We start from the raw sequence: 12,980 nt of genomic DNA, 5'->3' as shown, positions 1-12,980 counted from the left end.
GCGGCGTGGGGTGCAAATTTCTGCTGTTTTCGTTTGTGCTTTCTCTGGGAAGATGTCCCTGCTGCCCTCAGGACGCATCCTGCCGGCGAGAAGCGGGTACTGCAGGCGGCGAGGGGCCACGCATGCGCGGTGGCGCCTTTGAATGCCCCCTTCCGCCACCTGCTGGTGAAAATCCGGTACTGCAGGCGCCTTGGGTCAGCACATACGCTGTGGCGCCCCCTGGGGCCTTCTGCGCCACCTGGTGGCCAAAAGTGGGTACTGCAGGCGCCTCGGGACACCGATATGCTGTGGCGCACTCTACCGCCGCCAGGTGGCGAAAAGTGGGTACTGCAGGCGCCTCGGGGCCGCGCATACGCTGTGGCGCCCTCTGCCGCCGCCTGGTGGCGAAAAGTGAGTACTGCAGGCGCCGCGGGGCCGCGCATACACTGTGGCGCCCTCTGCGCCACCAGGTGGCCAAAAGTGGGTACTGCAGGCGCCTCGGGGCACCGCATACGCTGTGGCGCCCTCTGCGCCACCAGGTGGCGAAAAGTGGGTACTGCAGGCGCCGCGGGGCCGCGCATACGCTGTGGCGCCCTCTGCGCCGCCAGGTGGCCAAAAGTGGGTACTGCAGGCGCCCCGGGGCCGCGCATACGCTGTGGCGCCCTCTGCCGCCGCCTGGTGGCCAAAAGTGGGTACTGCAGGCGCCGCGGGGCCGCGCATGCGCGGTGGCGCCCCCTGGCGCCCTCTGCCGCCGCCTGGTGGCCAAAAGTGGGTACTGCAGGCGCCGCGGGGCCGCGCATGCGCGGTGGCGCCCCCTGGCGCCCTCGGCCGCCGCCTGGTGGCCAAAAGTGGGTACTGCAGGCGCCGCGGGGCCGCGCATGCGCGGTGGCGCCCCCTGGCGCCCTCTGCCGCCGCCTGGTGGCCAAAGGTGGGTACTGCAGGCGCCGCGGCGCCGCGCATGCGCGGTGGCGCCCCCTGGCGCCCTCTGCCGCCGCCTGGTGGCCAAAAGTGGGTACTGCAGGCGCCCTGGGGCCGCGCATGCGCGGTGGCGCCCCCTGGCGCCCTCTGCCGCCGCCTGGTGGCCAAAGGTGGGTACTGCAGGCGCCCCGGGGCCGCGCATGCGCGGTGGCGCCCCATGGCGCCCTCTGCCGCCGCCTGGTGGCCAAAAGTGGGTACTGCAGGCGCCGCGGGGCCGCGCATGCGCGGTGGCGCCCCCTGGCGCCCTCTGCCGCCGCCTGGTGGCCGAAAGTGGGTACTGCAGGCGCCCCGGGGCCGCGCATGCGCGGTGGCGCCCCCTGGCGCCCTCTGCCGCCGCCTGGTGGCCGAAAGTGGGTACTGCAGGCGCCGCGGGGCCGCGCATGCGCGGTGGCGCCCCCTGGCGCCCTCTGCCGCCGCCTGGTGGCCGAAAGTGGGTACTGCAGGCGCCGCGGGGCCGCGCATGCGCGGTGGCGCCCCCTGGCGCCCTCTGCCGCCGCCTGGTGGCCGAAAGTGGGTACTGCAGGCGCCCCGGGGCCGCGCATGCGCGGTGGCGCCCCCTGGCGCCCTCTGCCGCCGCCTGGTGGCCAAAAGTGGGTACTGCAGGCGCCGCGGGGCCGCGCATGCGCGGTGGCGCCCCCTGGCGCCCTCTGCCGCCGCCTGGTGGCCAAAAGTGGGTACTGCAGGCGCCGCGGGGCCGCGCATGCGCGGTGGCGCCCCCTGGCGCCCTCTGCCGCCGCCTGGTGGCCAAAAGTGGGTACTGCAGGCGCCGCGGGGCCGCGCATGCGCGGTGGCGCCCCCTGGCGCCCTCTGCCGCCGCCTGGTGGCCAAAAGTGGGTACTGCAGGCGCCGCGGGGCCGCGCATGCGCGGTGGCGCCCCCTGGCGCCCTCTGCCGCCGCCTGGTGGCCAAAAGTGGGTACTGCAGGCGCCGCGGGGCCGCGCATGCGCGGTGGCGCCCCCTGGCGCCCTCTGCCGCCGCCTGGTGGCCAAAAGTGGGTACTGCAGGCGCCGCGGGGCCGCGCATGCGCGGTGGCGCCCCCTGGCGCCCTCTGCCGCCGCCTGGTGGCCAAAAGTGGGTACTGCAGGCGCCGCGGGGCCGCGCATGCGCGGTGGCGCCCCCTGGCGCCCTCTGCCGCCGCCTGGTGGCCAAAAGTGGGTACAGCAGGCGCCGCGGGGCCGCGCATGCGCGGTGGCGCCCCCTGGCGCCCTCTGCCGCCGCCTGGTGGCCAAAAGTGGGTACTGCAGGCGCCCCGCGGCCACGCATGCGCGGTGGCGCCCCCTGGCGCCCTCTGCCGCCGCCTGGTGGCCAAAAGTGGGTACTGCAGGCGCCCCGGGGCCGCGCATGCGCGGTGGCGCCCCCTGGCGCCCTCTGCCGCCGCCTGGTGGCCAAAGGTGGGTACTGCAGGCGCCGCGGCGCCGCGCATGCGCGGTGGCGCCCCCTGGCGCCCTCTGCCGCCGCCTGGTGGCCAAAAGTGGGTACTGCAGGCGCCCCGGGGCCGCGCATGCGCGGTGGCGCCCCCTGGCGCCCTCTGCCGCCGCCTGGTGGCCAAAAGTGGGTACTGCAGGCGCCGCGGGGCCGCGCATGCGCGGTGGCACCCCCTGGCGCCCTCTGCCGCCGCCTGGTGGCCAAAAGTGGGTACTGCAGGCGCCGCGGGGCCGCGCATGCGCGGTGGCGCCCCCTGGCGCCCTCTGCCGCCGCCTGGTGGCCAAAAGTGGGTACTGCAGGCGCCCCGGGGCCGCGCATGCGCGGTGGCGCCCCCTGGCGCCCTCTGCCGCCGCCTGGTGGCCAAAAGTGGGTACTGCAGGCGCCCCGGGGCCGCGCATGCGCGGTGGCGCCCCCTGGCGCCCTCTGCCGCCGCCTGGTGGCCAAAAGTGGGTACTGCAGGCGCCCCGGGGCCGCGCATGCGCGGTGGCGCCCCCTGGCGCCCTCTGCCGCCGCCTGGTGGCCTAAAGTGGGTACTGCAGGCGCCCCGGGGCCGCGCATGCGCGGTGGCGCCCCCTGGCGCCCTCGGCCGCCGCCTGGTGGCCAAAAGTGGGTACTGCAGGCGCCGCGGGGCCGCGCATGCGCGGTGGCGCCCCCTGGCGCCCTCGGCCGCCGCCTGGTGGCCAAAAGTGGGTACTGCAGGCGCCCCGGGGCCGCGCATGCGCGGTGGCGCCCCCTGGCGCCCTCGGCCGCCGCCTGGTGGCAAAAAGTGGGTACTGCAGGCGACCCGGGGCCGCGCATGCGCGGTGGCGCCCCCTGGCGCCCTCTGCCGCCGCCTGGTGGCCAAAAGTGGGTACTGCAGGCGCCGAGGGGCCGCGCATGCGCGGTGGCGCCCCCTGGCGCCCTCTGCCGCCGCCTGGTGGCCAAAGGTGGGTACTGCAGGCGCCGCGGGGCCGCGCATGCGCGGTGGCGCCCCCTGGCGCCCTCTGCCGCCGCCTGGTGGCCAAAGGTGGGTACTGCAGGCGCCGCGGGGCCGCGCATGCGCGGTGGCGCCCCCTGGCGCCCTCTGCCGCCGCCTGGTGGCCAAAGGTGGGTACTGCAGGCGCCGCGGGGCCGCGCATGCGCGGTGGCGCCCCCTGGCGCCCTCTGCCGCCGCCTGGTGGCCAAAGGTGGGTACTGCAGGCGCCGCGGGGCCGCGCATGCGCGGTGGCGCCCCCTGGCGCCCTCTGCCGCCGCCTGGTGGCCAAAAGTGGGTACTGCAGGCGCCGCGGGGCCGCGCATGCGCGGTGGCGCCCCTGGCGCCCTCTGCCGCCGCCTGGTGGCCAAAAGTGGGTACTGCAGGCGCCGCGGGGCCGCGCATGCGCGGTGGCGCCCCCTGGCGCCCTCTGCCGCCGCCTGGTGGCCAAAAGTGGGTACTGCAGGCGCCCCGGGGCCACGCATGCGCGGTGGCGCCCCCTGGCGCCCTCTGCCGCCGCCTGGTGGCCAAAAGTGGGTACTGCAGGCGCCCCGGGGCCGCGCATGCGCGGTGGCGCCCCCTGGCGCCCTCTGCCACCGCCTGGTGGCCTGAAGTGGGTACTGTAGGCGCCCCGGGGCCGCGCATGCGCGGAGGCGCCCCCTGGCGCCCTCTGCCGCCGCCTGGTGGCCAAAAGTGGGTACTGCAGGCGCCCCGGGGCCGCGCATGCGCGGTGGCGCCCCCTGGCGCCCTCTGCCGCCGCCTGGTGGCCTAAAGTGGGTACTGCAGGCGCCCCGGGGCCGCGCATGCGCGGTGGCGCCCCCTGGCGCCCTCTGCCGCCGCCTGGTGGCCAAAAGTGGGTACTGCAGGCGCCGCGGGGCCGCGCATGCGCGGTGGCGCCCCCTGGCGCCCTCTGCCGCCGCCTGGTGGCCGAAAGTGGGTACTGCAGGCGCCGCGGGGCCGCGCATGCGCGGTGGCGCCCCCTGGCGCCCTCTGCCGCCGCCTGGTGGCCAAAAGTGGGTACTGCAGGCGCCCCGGGGCCGCGCATGCGCGGTGGCGCCCCCTGGCGCCCTCTGCCGCCGCCTGGTGGCCAAAAGTGGGTACTGCAGGAGCCGCGGGGCCGCGCATGCGCGGTGGCGCCCCCTGGCGCCCTCTGCCGCCGCCTGGTGGCCAAAAGTGGGTACTGCAGGCGCCCTGGGGCCGCGCATGCGCGGTGGCGCCCCCTGGCGCCCTCTGCCGCCGCCTGGTGGCCAAAGGTGGGTACTGCAGGCGCCGCGGCGCCGCGCATGCGCGGTGGCGCCCCCTGGCGCCCTCTGCCGCCGCCTGGTGGCCAAAAGTGGGTACTGCAGGCGCCCTGGGGCCGCGCATGCGCGGTGGCGCCCCCTGGCGCCCTCTGCCGCCGCCTGGTGGCCAAAGGTGGGTACTGCAGGCGCCCCGGGGCCGCGCATGCGCGGTGGCGCCCCATGGCGCCCTCTGCCGCCGCCTGGTGGCCAAAAGTGGGTACTGCAGGCGCCGCGGGGCCGCGCATGCGCGGTGGCGCCCCCTGGCGCCCTCTGCCGCCGCCTGGTGGCCGAAAGTGGGTACTGCAGGCGCCCCGGGGCCGCGCATGCGCGGTGGCGCCCCCTGGCGCCCTCTGCCGCCGCCTGGTGGCCGAAAGTGGGTACTGCAGGCGCCGCGGGGCCGCGCATGCGCGGTGGCGCCCCCTGGCGCCCTCTGCCGCCGCCTGGTGGCCGAAAGTGGGTACTGCAGGCGCCGCGGGGCCGCGCATGCGCGGTGGCGCCCCCTGGCGCCCTCTGCCGCCGCCTGGTGGCCGAAAGTGGGTACTGCAGGCGCCCCGGGGCCGCGCATGCGCGGTGGCGCCCCCTGGCGCCCTCTGCCGCCGCCTGGTGGCCAAAAGTGGGTACTGCAGGCGCCGCGGGGCCGCGCATGCGCGGTGGCGCCCCCTGGCGCCCTCTGCCGCCGCCTGGTGGCCAAAAGTGGGTACTGCAGGCGCCGCGGGGCCGCGCATGCGCGGTGGCGCCCCCTGGCGCCCTCTGCCGCCGCCTGGTGGCCAAAAGTGGGTACTGCAGGCGCCGCGGGGCCGCGCATGCGCGGTGGCGCCCCCTGGCGCCCTCTGCCGCCGCCTGGTGGCCAAAAGTGGGTACTGCAGGCGCCGCGGGGCCGCGCATGCGCGGTGGCGCCCCCTGGCGCCCTCTGCCGCCGCCTGGTGGCCAAAAGTGGGTACTGCAGGCGCCGCGGGGCCGCGCATGCGCGGTGGCGCCCCCTGGCGCCCTCTGCCGCCGCCTGGTGGCCAAAAGTGGGTACTGCAGGCGCCGCGGGGCCGCGCATGCGCGGTGGCGCCCCCTGGCGCCCTCTGCCGCCGCCTGGTGGCCAAAAGTGGGTACTGCAGGCGCCGCGGGGCCGCGCATGCGCGGTGGCGCCCCCTGGCGCCCTCTGCCGCCGCCTGGTGGCCAAAAGTGGGTACAGCAGGCGCCGCGGGGCCGCGCATGCGCGGTGGCGCCCCCTGGCGCCCTCTGCCGCCGCCTGGTGGCCAAAAGTGGGTACTGCAGGCGCCCCGCGGCCACGCATGCGCGGTGGCGCCCCCTGGCGCCCTCTGCCGCCGCCTGGTGGCCAAAAGTGGGTACTGCAGGCGCCCCGGGGCCGCGCATGCGCGGTGGCGCCCCCTGGCGCCCTCTGCCGCCGCCTGGTGGCCAAAGGTGGGTACTGCAGGCGCCGCGGCGCCGCGCATGCGCGGTGGCGCCCCCTGGCGCCCTCTGCCGCCGCCTGGTGGCCAAAAGTGGGTACTGCAGGCGCCCCGGGGCCGCGCATGCGCGGTGGCGCCCCCTGGCGCCCTCGGCCGCCGCCTGGTGGCCAAAAGTGGGTACTGCAGGCGCCCCGGGGCCGCGCATGCGCGGTGGCGCCCCCTGGCGCCCTCTGCCGCCGCCTGGTGGCCAAAAGTGGGTACTGCAGGCGCCGCGGGGCCGCGCATGCGCGGTGGCGCCCCCTGGCGCCCTCTGCCGCCGCCTGGTGGCCAAAAGTGGGTACTGCAGGCGCCCCGGGGCCGCGCATGCGCGGTGGCGCCCCCTGGCGCCCTCTGCCGCCGCCTGGTGGCCAAAAGTGGGTACTGCAGGCGCCGCGGGGCCGCGCATGCGCGGTGGCACCCCCTGGCGCCCTCTGCCGCCGCCTGGTGGCCAAAAGTGGGTACTGCAGGCGCCGCGGGGCCGCGCATGCGCGGTGGCGCCCCCTGGCGCCCTCTGCCGCCGCCTGGTGGCCAAAAGTGGGTACTGCAGGCGCCCCGGGGCCGCGCATGCGCGGTGGCGCCCCCTGGCGCCCTCTGCCGCCGCCTGGTGGCCAAAAGTGGGTACTGCAGGCGCCCCGGGGCCGCGCATGCGCGGTGGCGCCCCCTGGCGCCCTCTGCCGCCGCCTGGTGGCCAAAAGTGGGTACTGCAGGCGCCCCGGGGCCGCGCATGCGCGGTGGCGCCCCCTGGCGCCCTCTGCCGCCGCCTGGTGGCCTAAAGTGGGTACTGCAGGCGCCCCGGGGCCGCGCATGCGCGGTGGCGCCCCCTGGCGCCCTCGGCCGCCGCCTGGTGGCCAAAAGTGGGTACTGCAGGCGCCGCGGGGCCGCGCATGCGCGGTGGCGCCCCCTGGCGCCCTCGGCCGCCGCCTGGTGGCCAAAAGTGGGTACTGCAGGCGCCCCGGGGCCGCGCATGCGCGGTGGCGCCCCCTGGCGCCCTCGGCCGCCGCCTGGTGGCAAAAAGTGGGTACTGCAGGCGACCCGGGGCCGCGCATGCGCGGTGGCGCCCCCTGGCGCCCTCTGCCGCCGCCTGGTGGCCAAAAGTGGGTACTGCAGGCGCCGAGGGGCCGCGCATGCGCGGTGGCGCCCCCTGGCGCCCTCTGCCGCCGCCTGGTGGCCAAAGGTGGGTACTGCAGGCGCCGCGGGGCCGCGCATGCGCGGTGGCGCCCCCTGGCGCCCTCTGCCGCCGCCTGGTGGCCAAAGGTGGGTACTGCAGGCGCCGCGGGGCCGCGCATGCGCGGTGGCGCCCCCTGGCGCCCTCTGCCGCCGCCTGGTGGCCAAAGGTGGGTACTGCAGGCGCCGCGGGGCCGCGCATGCGCGGTGGCGCCCCCTGGCGCCCTCTGCCGCCGCCTGGTGGCCAAAGGTGGGTACTGCAGGCGCCGCGGGGCCGCGCATGCGCGGTGGCGCCCCCTGGCGCCCTCTGCCGCCGCCTGGTGGCCAAAAGTGGGTACTGCAGGCGCCGCGGGGCCGCGCATGCGCGGTGGCGCCCCCTGGCGCCCTCTGCCGCCGCCTGGTGGCCAAAAGTGGGTACTGCAGGCGCCGCGGGGCCGCGCATGCGCGGTGGCGCCCCCTGGCGCCCTCTGCCGCCGCCTGGTGGCCAAAAGTGGGTACTGCAGGCGCCCCGGGGCCACGCATGCGCGGTGGCGCCCCCTGGCGCCCTCTGCCGCCGCCTGGTGGCCAAAAGTGGGTACTGCAGGCGCCCCGGGGCCGCGCATGCGCGGTGGCGCCCCCTGGCGCCCTCTGCCACCGCCTGGTGGCCTGAAGTGGGTACTGTAGGCGCCCCGGGGCCGCGCATGCGCGGAGGCGCCCCCTGGCGCCCTCTGCCGCCGCCTGGTGGCCAAAAGTGGGTACTGCAGGCGCCCCGGGGCCGCGCATGCGCGGTGGCGCCCCCTGGCGCCCTCTGCCGCCGCCTGGTGGCCTAAAGTGGGTACTGCAGGCGCCCCGGGGCCGCGCATGCGCGGTGGCGCCCCCTGGCGCCCTCTGCCGCCGCCTGGTGGCCAAAAGTGGGTACTGCAGGCGCCGCGGGGCCGCGCATGCGCGGTGGCGCCCCCTGGCGCCCTCTGCCGCCGCCTGGTGGCCGAAAGTGGGTACTGCAGGCGCCGCGGGGCCGCGCATGCGCGGTGGCGCCCCCTGGCGCCCTCTGCCGCCGCCTGGTGGCCAAAAGTGGGTACTGCAGGCGCCCCGGGGCCGCGCATGCGCGGTGGCGCCCCCTGGCGCCCTCTGCCGCCGCCTGGTGGCCAAAAGTGGGTACTGCAGGAGCCGCGGGGCCGCGCATGCGCGGTGGCGCCCCCTGGCGCCCTCTGCCGCCGCCTGGTGGCCAAAAGTGGGTACTGCAGGCGCCGCGGGGCCGCGAGTGATGTTACTACATCATTTACTACATTTTTTCCTGCGAGCGATGTTACTACATTGATTTTGGTTTTGGGGTGTAATATGTTATGCTGCTAAATTTTTCTTCCTGTGCAGAAGAAAAGTTGAGCTAATTCCAGTTAGCTTCAGTAACTTGCTTTCTCATATTGTCATTTCAATATTCAAAGCTGAAGCAAAAGCATTGGTATTGTTGCTTCTAGAGAGACGCCAGTTCTCCGGTCTGCACTCTGCATGCTGTTCAGATAAGCTAGAAAAAAAATAAAGGAAAAGAAAAACAGCTGCTGCTTCTCCTGCTCTCTTTCTGCTTTCTACTTTCTTGTGCTTTGCCCCTCCCCTTTCCCAGGTGATTGGCTTTGGGTTCCAGGCAGGGCCTAATGGTAACTGAGTCACAGGCATCCCATCAGAGAGCTCATTCTGCCTGGGCTGCAGTTTGGGGTAAGTGCTTTGTTTTTGCTTCAGTCAGTTGCAGGGGTCTTTAGGTGGGTCAGAGTCTACGGACTGATGCGTTTCCACGTAGAGATAGGTACATCCTTCTTTGTGAGGTAACAACTAGTAGGATCCTTGCTGATCCTGGCTGGAATAATAATAATGCACAACACAGAAATCATATGAGAAAGGACTGGCCTATAGCGAATCAAAGTGCTCCCAAGGGGTTTTTGTTCTAGTAGTAGGGTACATATATCTTACTCTTTGTATTGGTAATTATTTGGAAACCTAAGGGTTAAAAATAATGACCGGGAAAAATCAACTATTAATTTTGTTTCTAGTGACTGTAGGCCTCAGAGAAGGGCTTGGTCAATTGGCAACTTGGAAAAGGCATGACCAGATAATAGTAAGATGGGATACCCCGTCAAAATAGGGGTGAATGTGACAGAGGGTTATGTACCACAATCTGTCATGTTTGATGCTTGTGAGGTGTTAGCTTGTGGAGATTTAAATGCCCAATGACAACTGAGCAGAGAGAACAAGTAACTGGGAGAGACCCAACAGCCAGATTGAGAACAGCTGTATGGAAACGATCCTCTATTGCCATCAGAGAAAGGGAGAAACTCAAGGAGAAAACAGGAGAGAAAACAGGAGGCTCTCTTTGAAATGTGGCAGTTCAAACATTTGAGATTGAAACAGGGTATGGGGATGTGAATGCCTGGATAGAATGGGTCAAATATGCTGTCCAGAGTCTCAACCGTAGCACTTGCTATGCTTGTGCCTCGGGACGACCGACTGCCCGGATAGTGCCCTTCCCATTGGGGTGGACCAGGGATTCCCAGGGGATGCGATGTATGATTGCATTGTACCAAGAAAAGACTGCCTGGGGAAATGAGACCTGTAAGTCTCTCTCTTTGCTGTTCCCTTCCTTGCGTGATAGCAATATCAGGGTTCCCCCTGCATTCTCTACAGCTAAAGGTGACCATGCAGCTTGCCTCTCAGGGCAGGGTGTGAGCGCTACCCGGCATCTGGGAGAATTTGCCTTGTGCACGAGGACCTTGAATGCTACCAAGGACCTGATGGGAAACTGCTCAAGACTTGAGATCCCCAGGGCAGATCTGTGGTGGTACTGCGGAGGGAAGATCTTATGGTCCACCCTACCATCTAATTCGGGAGGCATTTTTGCACTTGTTCAATTAGCTATACCCTTCACCCTGGCATTTGAAAGAGAAACATCACAAATACCCAGAAGAAGTAAAAGAGGCTTAGGAATATCATTTGATGATAGAGGGTACATAGATTCTCTTGGGGTGCCTAGAGGAGTTCCCGATGAACAGAAAGCCAGGAATCAAATTGCTGCAGGGTTTGAGTCGCTGTTCTGGTGGGTAACAATCAATAAGAGTATTTATTATAGTCAGCAGATATTCATAAATCATACAAGGGATGCGATAAGAGAAATCGCTGAACAACTAGATGCCACCAGCAAAATGGCTTGGGAAAACAGAATAGATTAGATATGTTGATCGCGGAGAAAGGAGGTGTGTGTGTGTGTGTGTGTGTGTGTGTGATACTGAGCAACCATTGTTGCACTTTTATACCCAACAATACTGCCCCAGATGGCACAGTAACTAGAGCGTTGCAAGGGCTTACCACCCTTGCCAGTGAATTGGCAGAATGATTAGGAACAGGCACTTCCATCACAGGATGTTCAGAATCTTGGTTTGGTAAATGGAAAGGGGTCCTAGCGTCCGTATCTGCATCCTTGATCATAGTAGCAGGAGTTTTGACGACCCTTGGTTGTTGCATTATCCCCTGTGTAAAAGGACTAGTACAGCGGTTCACTGAAACTGCACTATCGAAAGAAATGACCGTGGAGCCACCACCTTACTCCCGTAAGGTGATGATATTAGAGGGGATGGAAAGCAAAGAAGGTGAAGAAGAGGAAGAGATCTACCAAATTACACCGCAGAGAAAAATTTTGCAAAAATCAACAATTTATAAAGAAGAAAAGGGGGGAATTGTGGGAATAAAAATGTTGTTTTTGCAGAGTTACGTTGTTTAGAGGGAAGGAATGCGGTGTTGAGATAGGCTCGCAGTGATAAGAAAGCTTAACGGACAACCTTGTAAAATGCAGACAACCAGACTCCTCAGAGCAGCTAGGTGAAAATCACGGTGTCAAGTCAGATCAGTGAAGAAACATTACCACTTCAAACAGTAAAAAAGTCAAAAGAAATTTGAAATTGAACAGGCCGGCAACTGAAGGCCACGTAGTGTCTGTGAAGCGTCGGATAGGTTGTGAACCCGGAATACCCAGTCAATGGGGAAACAGGGGAGGGTCCCGGTCGTCAAGAAAGAAAGTACATAAACCGTACTGTGTGACTAGTAGGCGCGCTCCTGCTTGTGGGACGCGTGCCATTGCGATCGCGAATAAATTACTGCTTCACTGAGACCCTCGCCTGAGCCTAAGCTACTGGCTACGGAGTGTTTCTCACACTCCCTGCGCGTAATCCTGGCTACAATATACCGCGTTATCGAAGGTGCCTTTTAAACAACATTGATAGAAACTCAGGGGGCGATAGTACTGACCCTGGGTGTGGAACTATCCACGCAGGGAATAATCCACGCTGCACCAAATATGGTAGCCACAGGAACGCCAATATACATAGCGCACGCCAGATGCAACGTGAGAATCCTGCAACTGGATGGCCTGTCCCAAATGGCGAGAGGTGGTACTGGCTACGTGGCAATAAAGCCAGGAAGGTGTTGCCCCTGGGATGGAAGGGAGCTTGCACCCTGGAGGCAATAATTCCAAACGTAACTATTATTGAAGACCCACAAAGCCAAAGGCCCCTTGAGACCACACGCAGGATTAAGCGGACTCCAGACAATTCTCTAGTAAAATTCTCTAGTATTTCACAGCTTTGCAAGGTGGTTTTTACCTTGGTTAGGGGTGGGTGAATTAGAAAAAGCTATTGTAAATATCTCCGCTATAACTGAAGAACTAGAAAATAAGTTTGATAAGTTTGCAAAAATAGGACTGTAGAATCGAATAGTATTCGATTCATTAATAACCTCATAAGGAGGAGCGTGCACTGTAATTAATGCTAGTTGCTGTATATATGTAGATCAAACGGGACGAATTTGACTGATATTTGGGGGGAAAAAAAAGTATACTGGGGGGGCGTGGGGGGGAAAGATCCTACATAGAGTAGCTCAAGATGACAGTTCCTGGGCATTTAGAAACATTTGGGAGAAACTAACTTCGTGGTTACCTGAACAGAATTGGCTCAAACAACTATTTGTTGGTATTGTAAAAATAATGGCATTGTACGCCTACCATCCCCCGTGACATCCGAAGAAGACTATTGCGCCTTAACGTTGGAGAAACTCAAGAGCGCGGTACGTGAAGAGGTGCAAAAACAACAGTAGGAGTAAGGAAAGAAGAGGAGGGAGCTGTGAGAAACTAAGTTGTGTTTTTGCAGTAGAGAACTAATTTTCTGTATTCCGAGGTAGTTGTGCAGTCATAATGAGGAGAAACGCCACGTGGGTAAGCGGACAGTAGGCGGCCTCACTGTTCCGAAATAAGGCAGAAGCTTGAGGAAAAACAGGTTGAGCAGCGTGGGCACGGTAAAACAAAGATCACAGGTTCCTGAAACATAAGAAAGGGGAAAAAAAAAAGGAAGCAAGAAGGGAGCAATTAAAGGGTTGAAAAAGAAGTAAAATTGTACATACATGGTATAGAGGAGCGTCGAGCAGCTTGTGAACCTGCAGTACTCGGCCAATGAGGACACAGGGGAGGGGATCGGGCGTCGGGGAATAGGGAATAAAAGTTGATGCTGTGCTTACTGCAATGCGCTCCTGATCGGCAGGACGCCCGCCACTGCAACCGCGAATAAAATAGCCTCAGAGAAGATCGTTTGTCAAGAAAATTATTTGAGATGTTTCTCACAGATATACTTGACGAGGAAGGACCAAGAACACCCCGCCCTTCTTTAAAAAAAAATAAAATAAAAAAATAAAAAAAAAGGCATCACGGGCAGCCTCAGGGTCGCCTTCCCACAGGGAAGCGGCGCCGTGATTGGCT

The 12,980-nt window shown here is 66.5% G+C and overlaps 2 protein-coding genes and 1 long non-coding RNA gene across 8 annotated transcripts in view; 2 read left to right on the top strand and 1 right to left on the bottom strand.

Moving 5' to 3' along the window:
- Positions 1-4,055, top strand: LOC308179019 (uncharacterized protein). Of its 2 annotated transcripts, none has more exons than XM_080558495.1 (2): positions 1-241; positions 450-4,055. In XM_080558495.1, exons 1-2 carry the CDS (start codon positions 123-125, stop codon positions 3,943-3,945), a joined length of 3,615 nt encoding a protein of 1,204 aa, XP_080414621.1. In that variant the 5' UTR covers positions 1-122; the 3' UTR covers positions 3,946-4,055. The 2 variants fall into 2 exon arrangements, with proteins under 2 accessions (XP_080414621.1, XP_080414622.1); XM_080558496.1 differs by having other exon boundaries at positions 311-3,042.
- Positions 4,056-6,894: 2,839 nt separating this feature from the next.
- The window catches only part of LOC308179026 (delta-1-pyrroline-5-carboxylate synthase-like), a 33,501-nt gene continuing 27,415 nt past the window's right edge, over positions 6,895-12,980 (top strand). For all 5 annotated transcript variants that reach the window (XM_080558561.1, XM_080558558.1, XM_080558564.1 and 2 more), the window contains exon 1: positions 6,895-8,905. In XM_080558561.1, the coding sequence (XP_080414687.1) occupies positions 6,937-8,025 (1,089 nt within the window). In that variant the 5' untranslated portion in view covers positions 6,895-6,936 and the 3' untranslated portion in view covers positions 8,026-8,905. The remainder of the gene's footprint in view (positions 8,906-12,980) is intronic.
- On the bottom strand, positions 10,266-12,920 carry LOC308179031. The gene is made up of 2 exons (XR_013940165.1): positions 12,629-12,920; positions 10,266-12,545 (listed from the first exon to the last, which is right to left on the bottom strand). It is a non-coding gene; the product is annotated as an uncharacterized lncRNA (long non-coding RNA).

This window comes from Anser brachyrhynchus, assembly GCF_964034855.1.
Source record: "Anser brachyrhynchus genome assembly, chromosome: 16".
NCBI lineage: Eukaryota > Metazoa > Chordata > Aves > Anseriformes > Anatidae > Anser > Anser brachyrhynchus.
The sequence above is the reverse complement of the archived record's forward strand: the minus strand, read 5'-3'. Positions and strand labels throughout refer to the sequence as shown.